This window comes from Amphiprion ocellaris, chromosome 15, assembly GCF_022539595.1.
Source record: "Amphiprion ocellaris isolate individual 3 ecotype Okinawa chromosome 15, ASM2253959v1, whole genome shotgun sequence".
NCBI classification, from domain to species: Eukaryota; Metazoa; Chordata; class Actinopteri; family Pomacentridae; genus Amphiprion; species Amphiprion ocellaris.
Window position 1 is genome coordinate 18,799,123 of NC_072780.1, and position 17,543 is coordinate 18,816,665.

The 17,543-nt window shown below is 39.1% G+C and overlaps 1 protein-coding gene across 5 annotated transcripts in view; it reads right to left on the bottom strand.

Moving 5' to 3' along the window:
- Window positions 1-520: 520 nt before the first annotated feature.
- The window catches only part of ube2a (ubiquitin-conjugating enzyme E2A (RAD6 homolog)), a 29,927-nt gene continuing 12,904 nt past the window's right edge, over window positions 521-17,543 (bottom strand). For 3 of the 5 annotated variants that reach the window (XM_055017869.1, XM_055017873.1, XM_055017872.1), the window contains 14 exons: window positions 17,370-17,506; window positions 15,515-15,626; window positions 15,128-15,191; window positions 14,625-14,828; window positions 14,316-14,461; window positions 14,071-14,189; window positions 13,265-13,386; window positions 13,043-13,140; window positions 10,798-10,934; window positions 8,625-8,749; window positions 8,069-8,214; window positions 6,709-6,811; window positions 3,260-3,396; window positions 521-2,036 (listed from right to left, as the gene is read on the bottom strand). In XM_055017869.1, coding sequence (XP_054873844.1) covers window positions 1,913-2,036; window positions 3,260-3,396; window positions 6,709-6,811; window positions 8,069-8,214; window positions 8,625-8,749; window positions 10,798-10,934; window positions 13,043-13,140; window positions 13,265-13,386; window positions 14,071-14,189; window positions 14,316-14,461; window positions 14,625-14,828; window positions 15,128-15,191; window positions 15,515-15,626; window positions 17,370-17,506 — 1,774 coding nt within the window. In that variant the 3' untranslated portion in view covers window positions 521-1,912. Of the gene's footprint in view, window positions 2,037-3,259; window positions 3,397-6,708; window positions 6,812-8,068; window positions 8,215-8,624; window positions 8,750-10,797; window positions 10,935-13,042; window positions 13,141-13,264; window positions 13,387-14,070; window positions 14,190-14,315; window positions 14,462-14,624; window positions 14,829-15,127; window positions 15,192-15,514; window positions 15,627-17,369; window positions 17,507-17,543 lie in introns of those variants that run through there. The other 2 variants (XM_055017870.1, XM_055017871.1) reach the window with 2 other exon arrangements.

Genomic DNA, 17,543 nt, shown 5'->3' on the forward strand with positions numbered 1-17,543 from the left:
AGCCTTTCCTCCAGCAACGGCACCTTAAAGCTCAACGTAAGTTTGTTGCTGCTCACATGGACAAATGAAAGACTTTCTGGAGAAAAGATGTGTGGTCAGATGGAATTAAAATTGAGCTATTTGACCACAATAACCGGAGATATGTTTGGAGGAGACAAGGTAAGGTCCTTAAGCTCAAGAACATCAAACCTACTGTCAGGCATGATGGTGGTTATTATGCTCTGGGGCTGTTTTGGGGCCAGTGTAAGGAAAATCTAAAATCAGCCAGAAGGTTGGATCTTGGATGCAGTTGGCTGTTCCAACAACCCCAAACACACATCAAAAATGGTAAAGAAATGACTAAATTAGACCAGAATCAAGAGGAGTGGTCAAAGATACAACCAGAAGCTTATTGGTAGCTACCAAAAGTGCCTAATTGAGGTAATAAAAAGGACATTTAACCAAATATAAACATTGCTGTAAGTATATTTTTGACATATTTCTAGTAGATCTATAGTCAATCTATGATAAAACCAAAAGGCACGATTGTTAGTTTTATTTTTGTGATACATTTCAGTGATTACATCATAGAACATTCAGTTATAGGAGTCATTGGAAACTCAGGACTGTCATTTTATACACCAATTTTATAATTGGTGCACATATTGATTGTTGGTAGGCAGTAGAATTCTTCCATCTGTATTTTCATGGACTACATTTCAATTATAGTTTATCATCCTGCTCTTGTACAACTCTGAAACACATGAAAGAAAGAGTAAATTATTGTTTAACTAACAAAACAAATAAATGTTGGATAACAAGTATGGAACTTTAAACTTCCATACCATCTTTATAATCTGTTTGTCTATTAATGCAGGCAAAACCAGTAATGAGACATATCATCATTTCACCTCAAGAGTTTGAAGAACTAGACATCTCTTTATAAAATACCACCATTGAACTTCTGTCATTTGTTAAACATTTCCAAATTCAATAAAGAATTCCCTGAAAAATGGAACAACCATTGCAGAAGTGAAACATTAATTGCTGATGTCACTCCTATCTGGTAAATGCACTGAACTAGAGGGCTGCAATGTCAATCTTTATAAAATGTTTCTTCACAAATAGGCACCTCTCTGATGGATATGTACAGTAATAACCAACACTGAATACACTGCATGAATGAAACACTTCAATTTGACAAACAAAATGTGTGACTAACAAAAAGGTCCATATGTAGGAAACAAAAAGAAAGCAACAAAACGTCCACTCATTATTAGAGAGAGAAAGTTCCTGTGATTAGGTTAACATAGTAACAGTTATCTGCTGTTCAATATGAATCTTGCCCCATTCAGCCAGCGACCAAACCTAGCCTTTTTGATTTATAAAAATAATAGGAAAAGTATTAAACTGATGCTCTGCCTGCTTTTTTTTTCAATCCCAACACCGAAAGTGATTTGCAAATGTGTCTCCTTATTTAAAAATGCAGAGAAGCTTCCAAATTTTAACCCCACATCCATACATTACAGTCTGCTACACTAAAATCACCATCAGTGGCAATTCACAACAAAGCAACCATTATTATGAAGGTAAAATGTTAATCTGGTTCATTGGAATCAAAAAAATAGGAAAGTAGTAAGTTTATGAAACTGGTGCATCTTTATGATGAAATAGAAGAATGTGACGAGATAGAGATTTCTAACAATTCCTAGATCTTTCTTCTATTTTAACCCAAAGTATAATATTGATCTATTAGTAATATACGTAAAGAAATACATTTAACATTTTTAATACACCAACATGAAACTGTGATTATATAATGTGATAGAAAAATGATAATGTGCATTAAGTGCAATGTTTCTGAATTGTCAGTGATGTGTTTACACCATGTCAAACTGATGTAAGTGACAAAACACCGAGCTCCAATGATTTGTTATACATCCGTTTCCAGAATTTGACGAGATCGGAATTCCTTCACCATTTTCTTCATGTCACGGGCTGGCTTCAGATCGGTTCTTCTGAGCAGGATCTTTGGATGACATGGATCAAATTTGGACCTGTAAAACAGAATCCAGTCAGTGAAAATATTCCAGAGGGTACTGTTGCTTCAGCCTTGCTGGTATTCTCTCTCCCTTTCCTTCTAATATAGCAGAAACTTCAGCATTGCTGTGTTGTCAGGAGAGTTTTAACTAAACATGGTCAGAATATAACTAGTGTAACATGTGATTTATGCTCATAGTGGACCACACAAAGGACAGATCACGTAGAAAGATATGTGCAGTTCTTTGGTGTTACAAAGTGGGAAGGGTTGCTGGATCTGACAGTGTTTTCACTGGAAATTCTCACTTCAGTTTTTTCTTTTAACCTCATTGGTGTTTAATATGATTTAATTCTATAGATTGCTATGTCCAAATAAGAGCCCATAATATTCTCAAGAAAAGTTAATACCTCTTAACGTGACAGGCTCAAGCCGCCTTCGATTACAGCGCCAATACTGCTTTTTATAATTTTTTAAAAGATAAATAAATTTAAAAAAGAAATCTCTGAAACAACTTGATGAAATTTCTGACAGTTTTTGTTTTTCTTGCTTTCACCACTTTATAATGCAGCACATTCAGCTAATGTGCTACTGCTACAGCGGTCCGCAATTGCTACGAAGTGAGAGAATTCTTGGTGATGTCGTACTTGAATTATTCATGCATAAATTGAGGCCTTTTGTGCTGCTTGCTGTTTAGAACTTCTGCAATGAGTAAACACAAGAAATCATCTCAGTTTCAGTTCAGTTGGGTTTACACTGATCATTTTTACTTAGTCCGGTTTTATTTTTGTAAGTTCAAGGTTGTGCAGACTATTTGCTAACTCGGTAAGATCACAAGGTAATTTAACCTCAAGTTAGTTTGTGTCCTGATTTATGTGTCCCACTGTGTATTGCTTATTGACTTTATTAAAGCAAATTCATTGGACATCCCTTGACTGTCCTTGTATCATAGACAGTTTAAGCTTGAATGGAAAATCTCCAGCTGATGTTTTGGATAAACACACCATTCATAGACATTTAATTTGCACTTCTGTTATTTCTTACAGTTGTGTTAGAGTTTTAAATAAAAATGCTTCCAATGCTTCCAAAGAAGGTTTAAAAAAATGTAAGCATGCGTGTTAAAAATAGGCTTATGTGTACTTAAGATTCTTTGGTATTCATCTGTAACAAAAACAACAAAACTTGAAACTTTACATAAATGCAATGACACCCCAGCAATAATAGACAAATTAAGAAACTTACATTTTCAGGTGTTTGTGGATAGCCTTCTGTTCATATACTGCCCCGTGTTTTGTTATTACAGGTACAACAAATATCTTCTTGGTGAGAGGACAGATGAGATGTGGGGGTGTATACTGGGGCACAGGCATCACCAGTTTCTTTCAAATCAAAAGCACACAGTAAGTACTGGCATTTCATAAAATGTTTACAGAATCACAATACCTGAGTTTTTAAAAATTATTTTGTACATTGTACAACAAAATGAAACAAGATTAAAACTATGAAACAGACTACGTAGTAATAAAAGTGAAAATGAAAACACTTTAAGATTGTTCAGAGTAGTCACAGTTTGCCTCAGTGTCAAACTTGAACAAGACTATTCACCTAGGCAAGCCCAAATCAGAGGAAAGACTGGGTCTGCCATCATTCAGGCAATATTATTGGGCTGCCAATGCCAGGGTCCTGATGTTTTGGCAGCAGGGGGTTCTGGTCCAAAATATTTGACGGATACTCCAAGGCTTACAAACAGGTCCTCCCATTGGACCCTATACTCGCCATATTCAGGTGCTCTCAACTCACCCAGAGACTCCCCATTATGACACAGCAGTCGCTGTTGCTCGGCATGACAGTGGCCAAAAGATTCATTCTTAAGGAGTGGAAGTCACCCTCTCCCCCTTCCTTTCAGAGATGGACGACGGACATGATCCATGTTTAACAAATGGAAAAACTGAGATTCATACGGACCAACAAGGTGCAAAATACTCTGACATCTAGGACCCATTCCTTGCTCACCTTGGCAAGGGCAAAAGCTAAGGGACTGAGCTGGTTGACCTCTTATCCCTGCGCTTGTTACACACCCACAGACCGTTCAGCAGCACCATGATGTAACACTGGCAAAGTATATACTATGTATATGTATGTATATGTGTATGTATTTGTATGTATGTATGTATGTACACACGTGGACAAAATTGTTGGTACCCTTCGGTTAATGAAAGAAAAACCCACAATGGTCACAGAAATAATTTGAATGTGACAAAAGTAATAATAAATAAAAATTCTATGAAAATTAACCAATGAAAATCAGACATTGCTTTTAAACCGTGGTTTAACAGAATTATTTTAAAAAATAAACTTATGAAACAGGCCTGGACAAAAATGATGGTACCCCTAGAAAAGACTGAAAATAATGTGACCACAGGGACATGTTCAATCAAGGTGTGTCCTCTAATTAGCATCACAGGTGTCTACAAACATGTAATCAGTCAGTCAGCCTATTTATAGAGTTACAAGTAGTCACTGTGCTGTTTGGTGACATGGTGTGTACCACACTAAACATGGACCAGAGGAAGCCAAGGAGAGAGTTGTCTCAGGAGATTAGAAAGAAAATTATAGACAAGCATGTTAAAGGTAAAGGCTATAAGACCATCTCCAAGCAGCTTGATGTTCCTGTGACTACAGTTGCACATATTATTCAGAAATGTAAGATCCATGGGACTGTAGCCAACCTCCCTGGATGTGGCCACAGGAGGAAAATTGATGACAAATGGAAGAGACGGATAATAGGAATGGTAACAAAAGAGCCCAGAACAACCTCTAAAGACATTAAAGGTGAACTCCAAGGTCAAGGTACATCAGTGTCAGATCACACCATCCGTCGTTGTTTGAGCCAAAGTGGACTTCATGGGAGACGACCAAGGAGGACACCATTGTTGAAAACAAATCCTAAAAAAGCCAGACTGGAATTTGCCAAACTGCATGTTGACAAGCCACAAAGCTTCTGGGAGAATGTCCTATGGACAGACCAGACAAAACTGGAACTTTTTGGCAAGACACATCAGCTCTATGTTCACAGACGCAAAAATGAAGCATATCAAGCAAAGAACACTGTCCCTACTGTGAAACATGGAGGAGGCTCTGTTATGTTCTGGGGCTGCTTTGCTGCATCTGGCACAGGGTGTCTGGAATCTGTGCAGGTACAATGAAATCTCATGACTATCAAGGTATTCTAGAGAGAAATGTGCTGCCCAGTGTCAGAAAGCTTGGTCTCAGTCGCAGGTCATGGGTCTTGCAACAGGATAATGACCCAAAACACACAACTAAAAACAGCCAAGAATGGTTAAGAGGAAAACATTGGACTATTCTGAAGTGGCCTCTATGAGCCCTGATCTAAATCCTATTGAACATCTGTGGAAGGAGCTGAAACATGCCGTCTGGAGAAGGAACCCTTCAAACCTGAGACAACTGGAGCAGTCTGCTGATGAGGAGTGGACCAGAATACCTGCTGAGAGGTGCAGAAGTCTCACTGACAGTTACAAAAATCATTTGATTGCAGTGATTGCCTGTTTCATGAGTTTCCATCCATCCATCCATCCATTATCTATACACCGCTTATTCCTCACTAGGGTCGCGGCGGGGCTGGAGCCTATCCCAGCTGACTCGGGCGAAGGCAGGGGACACCCTGGACAGGTCACCAGTCTGTCGCAGGGCTACATATATAGACAAACAATCACTCACACATTCACACCTACGGGCAATTTAGAGTAATCAATTAACCTCAGCATATTTTTGGACTGTGGGAGGAAGCCGGAGTACCCGGAGAGAACCCACGCATGCACAGGGAGAACATGCAAACTCCATGCAGAAAGATCCCGGGAAAGCCGGGACGCGAACCAGGGATCTTCTCGCTGCAAGGCGAAAGTGCTAACCACTACGCCACTGTGCAGCCCTTGTTTCATGAGTTTATTTTTTAAAATAATTCTGTTAAACCATGGTTCAAAAGCAATGTCTGATTTTCACTGGTTAATTTTCATAGAATATTTATTTAATATTACTTTTGTCAGATTCAAATTATTTCTGTGACCATTGTGGGTTTTTCTTTCATTAACCGAGGGGTACCAACAATTTTGTCAGTGTGTGTGTATGCATATATATATATATATATATATATATATATATATATATATATATATATATATATATATGTGTGTGTGTGTATAATTTATTTTTAATTTAGTTCTTTTTTCTCTGTCGTCGACTATGTAGAGCCTGATCACTTTGTCCTTGTCTGTTTTGTTCAAAAAATGAAACTATCGAAAATGAAGTATTGAAAAAAAAAAACCTTGAACACGACTGGCAATATGTTAACAGCTTCATGAGGTGGTCATCCGAAATGTTTTAGGTGAGTCAAAAGTTAACCTTCTTGCCTTTATAATGCATTCGAGACCATCTGTTGCGCTGCTGAGGTAGTGTTGGTATGCAGTAAATAGTTCTATTGAACTACTGTAGTAATCTATGTAAGGGTAATAACTGCTCCACTAAGTAAATCACGATGCAATGCAATGATCTTATTCTGAATTTGATGGCTGCAACTTGTCTCTAAGAAGATGAAACAGGAGCATGTTTACCACTGTGTTGCATCAATTGTCTTACATGTCTCATCTTATTTCAAAACACAACAGCTTATTTACCTTCTCCTTAGCATCCATTGATTCTCCAGCATTTTCTTCAGTTTGCTTTTTGGCCTCTTGTTCATATTTCTCATGAGTGGTCAGGAATTCCTCGGCCAGAATGCTTGCACAGAAAAATACACACCTGTTTCTCACATACTTCTTCAACGTAATCCAAATTTAATGTTTTTGCAAAAGCAGTCATGTAAATAGCTTGAGGCAATATTTGTGAAATGTTGCAAGAATTCAGTACGCTTTATTTTGTCTGAAAAATAGGACTTTCAAAATCTGGAAATATGAAGACACCAAAAGCTAATTTATTGTATGTGCTGACTGGAACAGTCTCCAGCAAGGTCGGACTAATATTTCATTTTTCAGGTAATTTTTTAAATCAGTTAAGTGCAAACACCTTTGATCCATCCACCCATCTATCCTCTTCTGCTTATCCAGGGTTGGGTTGCGGAGGCAGCCAGTGAAGCAGGTCATTCCAGAAGTCCCTCTCCCCATCATTTCCTTTCTAGTTCTTCCTGAGGGATCCCAAAGTGTTCCCAGGCCAGATGAGATATATAATCCATCCAGCAAGTTCTGAGTCTAACCCAGGATTTCTTCCTAGGTAAATGCGTCTGGGATATACCTCCACAGGAAGTGTCCCAGGAGGCATTTTAATCAGATGTCTGAACCATCTCAACTGGCTCCTTTCGACACAAAGGAGCAGTGACTAAACTCCCAACCCCCTCTGGATGTAGGAGCTCCTCACCCTACCTCTAAAGCTGAGCCCAGCCACTCTACAGAGGAAACTCATTTCAGCTGGTTGTTCCTGTGAGCACATTCCTTCAGGCACCCATAGATAAGGATTGGAATGTAGATTGACTGGTAAATCCAGAGCTTTGTCCAGCTCAGCTTCCTCTTAACCATGATGGTTTGGTACACTGCCCACATTACTGCTGATGCTTCACCAAGCCACCTGTCCATCTCTGTGGACATGTGATTTAGCACTATAAATATATGATGATGTGTGTGATATGGTGATATGTTAATATACACTGTCCTGACATTGTCAGATGTTTGTGCCAACTTCCAGAAATAAAACAGAAGCCTGTATCTGTCTCCTCTTGTATTGTGCATTGCTTATTCAAAGCACACATATTTATACATGATAAACTTTAAAAATATTGAGATTTCTTGGTGTCAGCACACACCAAGAGGAATTTGTGTCACTTTGTCCTGAACTCTGACTTGTAAAGTATAATACATGTTCAGCAAAAACACATCCACCAAGTATGGTTTGTATACTGTATGTGCACACAGTGTTGAGATGAGAAGATGATCAGTCTGTGCCTACAATCTTTGATGCATGGGTGTGTAAGGGTTGTAATCTTACCTGTCCAGTGGATCTTCAGGCTCAGGAGCGATCAGCAGTCCAAACACAGCTTCAAGGATATCTCTCATGGTGATTTGGGCATTGTAGTTCCGGTCAAATATGTTGTGGCAGATGCGGCCCACGCTGTTAATGTTGCAATGGTATATCTTTGTTATATCTATGTTAAGAAAATAACTGTACAGGTAAACTCAGTGCTATACTGTCTGTTATTAAAACTGCATGTTATCTTTCTGAGAGATAAAGCAGCGCTTTCAGAAACACTTTAATGGACTCACTTTCAATACACTTTGCTTGCAAAGTTTTTATCATTTGTATATCTTAAACTTTCCCATAAAAAGTGAATGAGAAGACCATGGGAAGTCTATTTTGACTCTTCAATGTAAAGGAAGTAATGTACACTGTACAGTACAGTTTACTGTACTGTATACTGTAGTGTACAGTGTACATTAGGATTTGGTCCCAAAACAATAATAACACTGGACTTAATATCCATGTCATTAGTTATATTGATTCACGTCTACTTTTAAAAATAAGCCCTGTATATTTGGAAGGATACACTTGTGACAAAGCGAACAGTCGGAGGCTTCACGGGGTAGTCGCTGCCAAACTGGCAGAAAAGCTCAAAGACTCCTTTCTCATAAGGAGTGTCAGGAGGGCCCTCCATGAGAATCTTCCAGAATGCTGAAAAGTTTAAAAATAGGACACAGTAGTTAACTCCTGCCACTAAAAGCAGTAGACAAAATATCAGGTGGGGTGGGGGGTGGGGGGTGGGGGGCTGGAGCACCTGCCGCTTTGCCCCTTGATGCCCAAGTGCCCTTTTGTCAAAGTTGTTTTTTTTATCATTTTATTTTTTATTTGTAAATGTGTGTGTGTGTGTGTGAAAGTATTTGTGGCCCAAAATAATATATAAAATAAAACAAAAATAATAATAATTCAGATCTACCCTCAGTCGGTCACGTGATCCACGCAGACGTCCCTCACTGCCTTGAGGGGCCCAGACGGCCTGTAGCTCAGCGCTAGCTCAGCTAGTCTAGAAACCGGAGACCCTTTATTCTGGTCCCCCCCATTAATGTTTTCCTTTCAGTTTATGAATGAGCAACTAGTTCTATTTAGTTCCAACAGTCAGCCTTTGCTGCAGTCTCTCTCAGCAGGAGTCTCCTACAAACAATCAGCAGTATGGCAGGTCACAGTCAGCCATTTTCAGTGTTAGTTATCTTTGCATCTTGTCATGATCACATAACACTTGTTTAATCAGCTGCTATCTCTCCCATGCTCTTTTTAGTGTCTACACTCTCAGATCAATACAGCCCACCTCCAGCGATATCATCAGCCTCCTCACCAACCCCCTCAACAGAAGCTGCTCAATGTACCCCGTCAGGTCAAACATAGACCACCTCCTAACAAAGATATGAGGGGTGGACAATGATATGGTATGTTGTGATTCCATGTTACATTCTTTATGAATATGGGTTGCTACAGTTCAGCCAGTTATATTGTAAGGTATGTTGCAAATCTGTGCTCCATGTGCCTCCTTTTAACTTTGAGCACCTGCCCCCTCAAAGGCCTCTGCACGGCCCTGCAAAATATATTAAGTAAATTTGAAGGCCATAAGCACTTTTTATTTTGCCCATGCAGAACATCTTTAATAAGGAATAACCTTTGCAAGTTATGGTAATTTTCCAAAGAAAATTACCTAAATTACTAAACTGCTCACTGCTCTAAGAACTGCTCCCAGTGATGATCACTGTTAACTTATTAGTTTGTTTATTTATTTTGATTCATTCAACATCTGTTATGATGTCATTGTTGTTTTATTGTTTGTTAGTAGTACTACTTAACAAATATTTCTGTATAATTATCTACAGTTCTACCATGTATTTCTTTGTTTAGGATCAGGAGTTCAATGAAATCAGAATTCATGATTTCTGATTAAGACTGATCAGTACAAGCAGATCTGATAACTTATCAATATTCAATAAGGAATATTAGAAATTAAATTTCAAATATTATATTCTGTGGTGTGCCTGATTGTGAACAAGTGCATATTTATTCATAAAGTGTAGTTTCCACATATGTGATGCGGCCGCGTGAGGCTACATTTTGCTACACTATGTTCCCATACTTTACATAAGTGGGAACCTTTTACAATTTAGCAGATGCTTAAAAGATTGACCCTAATGGTTTGTGGATACTCAGTTTCGATTTCTGAAGGTTCAAGATGTAGGTATATCAGTTAACACAGCAGTATAGAATTTATGTTTTCTTCCCTCTACCTCCATACACAACCTTGATCCTTTGTAAAAGAGAAACTTGTCTACTCACTTTACATTCCAGTATGTGAACAGCCTTTATTACACATCAATGCAATCAGTTACACACTCACTGGCCACAATCTAATGCAAACAAATTCAACCACTTTGTCTTAAATGTTACTTTTACAGAGCTTTTGCAGTGTCATTTTTGGTTGACGTTGTCCACCAGATTATGAATTCACTTTATTCATTGACTTTGAAGGATGTTTTTTAAAATTTTGTCTCATAATACATTATTGAGTTCAGAGTGCCTGACAGTGCCCTGAACTACACTACATACATTTTTTTTTAAATGTTAAAGGGTGGGCCTTATAAAGAGGCTAATGAGTGTTTTATGATATTAATGCAAACAAAGTGCAAACAACAACAACAAAAAACTCAGTTCAGGAAAAAGCTATGTTAAAAAATATGACTTACTGAAGTCAGATTCAGATGGAAGGATAGTGATGTAGGGATGAGGGTCACAATGTAGACTCTTCAGCTCCTCCAGGATACGTCTGTCTTTCTCCATGAATCGCCCATCTTTGGCCTCCTGGATTTTCTTTTTCAGAACACTAGTTTGAGACATTAGCATTAGTATTTACTACAATTGTACAATTGTCTAAGTGCAGTGTTGTCACGTCCTCCACGCCATCCGGTCAGGATGACCTCAGCAGGCAACGAGACCGGTGCCGAGACCACGGGAACTGGAGTTTCCTTTCAGCAGGCGATAGCTACTCAAGGAGCTTTATTTTCTCAGCATGAGGAATTATTATGTAGTTTAGTGGAGAGTAATCGCGCCTTGTTAGATCAGGTCTTTCAGCTAACTGGTAAAATTATCCAGCTAACTTCGCACAGTGCTCCATCTACTCACTCTGTTCCAGTTCCTGTCTCTGGGACAAGTCTCTCTGCTAATGTTAGCTCTGCTATGCCACTACCAGTTAGAGAACCTAATGTACCAGTCCCTGAAAATTATCGAGGGGATTTCGGTTCCTGTCAGAGCTCCCTGACTGAGGTATCTTTAGTGTTTAATTTACAGCCCCAATCCTACTCTTCCAACAGATCTAAAATAGCTTATTTAATTAGCCTATTGTCTGGCTCTGTGAGAGAGTGGGGGATGGCTGTGTGTTTACGGTAAGAGGACATCTGCAACTCTTATGTGGCCTTTATCTCAGAAATGACAAAAATCTTGAGAGAAATGCTGATGCTGCCAGTCGCAAACAGTAGGTAGGCGTGACCACTACATTACCTCCTTCTGCGATAAAAGCCAGATGCTGCCACTACTCCAACGCTGCTGGATCATTGAACTATTCCATTCTGGACTCCCTGCCTGCTTGCTGTCTTCTGCCTGGATTCCCTCCCTTCACCTTTGTCAGCCCAGACTGCTCCGAACCCCCCTTCTGCTTCACTCCAACTTCTGCAGCACCAGTCATGACGCCAGCCTTCCCCGCAGCCTCACTACATCCTCTGTAGCACCTGTCCAGACACCAACCTCCACCTTGCCACATGCCACCTCCACCCGTCTTGTTTCCCCAAGCTTCCTTCCCGATCTGTAGACAGCTAAGTTCCCTACTCTATGAGCCCAGTTCATTTGAGTGTATTCCTAGTTTTAGAGTTCTTGGTTAGTTGTTTCCTTCACCAAAATGTCGGCCTAAGTGCTAAATCTGTATTGTGTTCTTTAGTTTACTTTCCTGGCGTGGTGGTACCTAGTTTAGGTCAGTCTTTGTAAATTTTGTTATTGTTTGACTTGAGTTCGGTTCATGTTATCCTCCGCTCCATTAGGGGGTTTTGTTCAGCTCTAGTGTTCTGGTAAATACTTGCTGTTACGTGACCTAATCTATGTCACATCCTGCTGTATTCTTCTGTGAGTTCAGGAAGCAAAATCGTGTTTTTTACTCCAAATGGTTGCCTGTCCTGTCTCCGTTGCTCTGCGCCGAGTATCTGATTTCAGTGTCGTAACAATTGTGTATTTAGCCAAAGCAGGAAAAAGAACAATCCAGGAATTACAGGTTACAGTCATTTACTGAAATCATTTCAAAGGACTATACAAGCGCACTTCAAAAAGTTCCCAGCCTCACCCAGAGACAAGGGGTGTAACTTCCACTTATCATATCCCTTATAGCCTCATGTCACTGTCACAAAAGCTCATGTTTGAAGTAAACAAAGAATAAATGAGAGGAAAGGTTTGAGCTGACTGCTGTTGCTCCAGGACAATGAACTCATCCAAATGGCACATGTGGCAGAAGCAGTCAAAATGAACATTGCTTATCTTCAATGTCTGACTTGCATCTATTTCCCAAATTTAAATCCCATTTGTATTTATCCAGACTGTTCAGGAGTACCTGAAGGTTCAGAATGTGACCGTCTTACACAAACAGACAGTGAAGCTTGAACTTCACTGGACTAAGTGCATTGAAGTTAAAGGAGACTATGTTGTAAAAATAATGCAAGAGAACCAAGAGGCCAAGAACGAATACCCTCAAACCCCTATAGGCCACGACTTCGCTGCCCAACACAAAACTGACTGCCTTGTTTTTCCAGTGATACAGTCTGTTATTTGTTTTTTGTCTAACATAAACTAAAAAATTATGAAATTGTGAAAGCACACTTATGGTCAAGCAAAGTATTCCTCAGATGAGGCATGTTCCAAGTTGCCATGAAAGAATCTCCTTTTGCTACTTACCTCTGTGTCACTGCAACTTGACTGTTCATCTGGCTCGGTAAGATGGCTTCTGGAGATTTATCATACCCATGAGTAGCAAAGAACCCTTTCAAGAGATCCTAAAAAATAACAAATTGCCATAAACCAGCATATTGTTGCAACATTCATAGGTGATTTGAATTCCGTTTTGAATTGATTTACAGTAGTGTGGCCAAATTTTTGGGACAATAATAATGTACTAACTTCAGTGATGGAGGAAGGATCAGCTTTGCATTTGGGTTTCCTCATCTCCAAAGAAAGGACAGTCTCAATCTCAAAAAGCTTGAGACCATCTTTGCTTGTCTCTGGTTTGAAACAGCAGCCCCCTAAAAGAACAGATTTTTATTAATTAACCACAAACTGAACATTGTATCATGTTCACGGGGTGTTGCAGCGTCGGTTCAGATTTTCTGATAGTTATCTCAGTTTTAAATGTAGAGTAAATATCCTTTATGATTTATCTCGTCCTTGTTTTTGACCTCATTTGCACATACTATTATTTTCCTCACTTCTCTGTGCTCACATGTACATGAAAATAAAAATACACTGAAAATAAATTCCTATTTACAGAAAAAGAAAGGGCACTGTAATGACTATTTAGTGTATGTGGTCTTATGGGACAAAGGCTTTTTAATTTGTTACTGCATGACAGTTGAGTTTCAAAGAAAAAGGTTCTTGGTTTTTGAAGTCAAGTGTTTCAAGTGTTTCTTGTCTTGTTAGTCTGCCCGGTTTCTGTCTTTCCTTATTCTTTGAAATGTGTGCCACTTGTCTTGAAGTGACCAATTCTGGCTGCCTTATTGTAGGCATACAGTACATTTAATCCTAAATTAATCCTAAAAAAAAATAGATCTATTTTATTTGACATGTACTTCTGAGACTGTATTTGGATTAATTTTCTGAGGACCTCACAGTAACTACATTATATGCAGCAGGATTTACTATTAGGTCTATAAATACACATCAGAATTTTTACTTGTGTTTTGTAAACTTGGAATTTCAAGACAAACAACCTGTCGCAATGCTGATTCCATGTAGAATGTTATTTTCCACTTCTCCAAGTAGAACTGAGTCCACTATGATGTTAGATTTTATCAGGTCGACGGCGACTGGAGCTGGCTTGTTTGTGGATCTATGCACAGATATTTAAATAAATTGTCAAGACCACAATAATTGAGCTTATGATCTAATAATTATATTTACCTACAATATGATAGCTATGGCATCATAGCCAACTAACATAGAGAAGGAAATTTACCCAACATCACACCCATCTGTGAGACACAGAATGCGAAGTCTGCAGTCTGGAAACTTCAGTTTTACTTTGTCCAGCTCTAGTTTTCCATGTTGGAGTGCATCATACAGTTTTGTACGTCCAGAGGCCTCAAGAGTGCGCACATGATCCTAGAAAAGAAAACAATAGTGTCTACTGTATCATAGCTCAAGAGTCCATGGCATGTGGCAAGCAGACAAAATGAACATATCTTACCTTCAATAAGTATTTTTCCAATTCAGATGTACAGTGAAAAACAGAGCAATAGATTTGACACACTTAATGTATATTTACCTTAAACTTTTCGAGTGTTTCTGTAAATGTGTGCAGCATTGTCACTGTAGAGTCAAACTTTACAAGGCCAATGACATGGTGGAAATCATAAGCCATGCTCCGTGATGCAAAGTTATCAAAAAGCTCTTTTACAGCATGGATTCGCTGTATGTCCACACTTCCATAGCATTTCTTAGACATTGATGAACTTGTATCTGTCAGCACCTAATGAGATAGATAGATAGATAGATAGATAGATAGATAGATAGATAGATAGATAGATAGATAGATAGATAGATAGATAGATAGATAGATAGATAGATAGATAGATAGATAGATAGATAGATAGATAGATAGATAGATAGATAGATAGATAGATAGATAGATAGATAGATAGATAGATTTTGTGTTTAGATTGTTATCATGCATCGTGCAACCCACAATACACAAATGTTTGTGCTTTTTAAGAGGCAGACTGTGGTCACTCTTTAAAGACAACTGAATTAGTAAAGGACTGAAATTACCAGTATAGCCTCCTTTGGAGTCCTGGTTGTGACAAATGAGTGGTCATTCCTTTGGTCACCAGTTCTGCATGAAAAGTGGGAAATTTCATGTTGTGTTAAGATGGATGGGTGGTAAGATGTAAAATGGAGCAAGATTCTATTGATTTATTATTCTCATGAATAGTTTAATATTCAGATCATTAATCACACTGTACACTGTTATCAAATAATATCTTTATTTTCTAAATTAGCTGGCTACATAATGCAGAAACAACACATGAAATACAGTGTAAATGTCAAGCTAAACTTTTGTGTAAGCATATCATGATTTTTTTGCACAGATTAGGTGTTTGTGTTTAAATGCTACCAAAAAAAAAAAAATCGCATGAATGATAAATGAACACTCACGATGCCGCCAATATGTCCACATTCAGCTGTTTGCCTTTGCCAGACAGACAATCATGCACATTAATTGTTGCAGGTGTTGCCTTATTTTTATTCAGATAAACACCAAGATTGCCTGTAAAGATAAAAGCACTTGTTAAAACATACAGAATGTTTCACCTATGTAAGCATCAAGGAGCAGAAAAGACATGATACTATAACAATAACAAAATAATGACTGATCTAATAATATAATAATTATATAATAATATGAAAATGATACCTATTTACACTGAACAAAAATATAAACGCACCACTTTCGTTTTTGCTCCCATTTTTCATGAGATGGACTCAAAGATCGAAAATTTTTTCTGTGTACACAAAAAGTCTATTTCTCTCAAATATTTTTCACAAATTTGACTAAATCTGTGTTAGTGAGCACTTCTCCTTTGCTGAGATAATCCATCCACCTCACAGGGTGTGGCATATCAAGATGCTGAATACACACCATGATTATTGCACAGGTGTGCCTTAGGCTGGCCACAATAAAAGGCCACTCTAAAATGTACAGTTTTATCACACAGCACAATGCCATAGATGTTGCAAGTTTTGAGGGGGTGTGCAATTATGCATACTGACTGCAGCAATGTCAACCAGAGCTGTTGTCCGTGAATTGAATGTTCATTTCTCTACCAGAAGCCATCTCCAAAGATGTTTCAGAGAATTTGGTAGTACATCCAACCAGCCTCACAACTGCAGACCATGTGTAGCCACACCTGCCCAGGACCTCCACATGCGGCATCTTCACCTTCAAGATTTTCTGAGACCAGCCACCCAGACAGCTGCTGCAACAATCGGTTTGCATAACCAAAGAATTTCTGCACAAACTGTCAGAGACTGTCTCAGAGAAGCTCATCTGCATGCTCGTCGTCCTCATCAGGGTCTCAACCTGACTGCAGTTCATCGTTGTTACCAACTTGAGTGGGCAAATACTCACATTCGATGGCATATGGCACTTTGGAGAGGTGTTTTCTGCTGATGTCAACGTTATGAATCGAGTGGCCCATGGTGGCGGTGGGGTTGTGGTATGGGCAGGTGTATGTTATGGACAACGAATCCAGGTGCATTTTATTGATGGTGTTTTGAATGCACAGAGATACTGTGACGAGATCCTGAGGCCCATTGTTGTGACCATCACCTCATGATGCAGCATGATAATGCATGGTCTCGTGTTGCAAGGATCTGGACACAATTCCCGGAAGCTGAATATATCCCAGTTTTTGCATGGCCAGTATATTCACAGGACATGTCACCCATTGAGCATGTTTGGAATGCTCTGGATCAGCACATACGGCAGTGTGTTCCAGTTCCTGCCAATATCCAGCAACTTCGCACAACCATTGAAGAGGAGTGGACCAACATTCCATAGGCCATAATCAGCAACCTGATCAGCTCTGTGCGAATCTCTAAGATGTGTTGCACTGCATGAGGCAAATGGTGGTCACACCAGATGCTGACTGGTTTTCTGACCTCCCTCGCCAGACCCCCCGAATACAGTAAAACTGTACATTTTAGAGTGCCATTTCATTGTGGCCAACCTAAGGCACACCTGTGCAATAATCCTGGTGTCTAATCAGCATCTTGATTTGCCACACCTGTGAGGTGGATGGATTACCTCCTCAAAGGAGAGGTGCTCACTAACACAGATTTAGACTATTTTGTGAACAATACTTGAGAGAAATAGACCTTTTTGTACTTAGAAAAAATCTTTTATCTTTGAGTCTTAAGTGTTGCGTTTATATTTTTGTTCAGTGTAATACCTGCACTGGAGAGGTAAGTGAAGGAGGTGGGATGCATGTGTGTGAGTGTGTGTGTGTACCTTCACTTATGTAAACAAGACGTGGGTCTTGAAGTCCTAGATCTTTCAGCTGCAGTGGTGGAGTTACATTGAGGTCAGGGAACACTTTCAAGTCCTCTGCCATGCTTCCAAAAGTCCTGCCAGTATTTATCTGAAAGCTGAATTATTGAACAGGACCAGAACACTTACATTTCG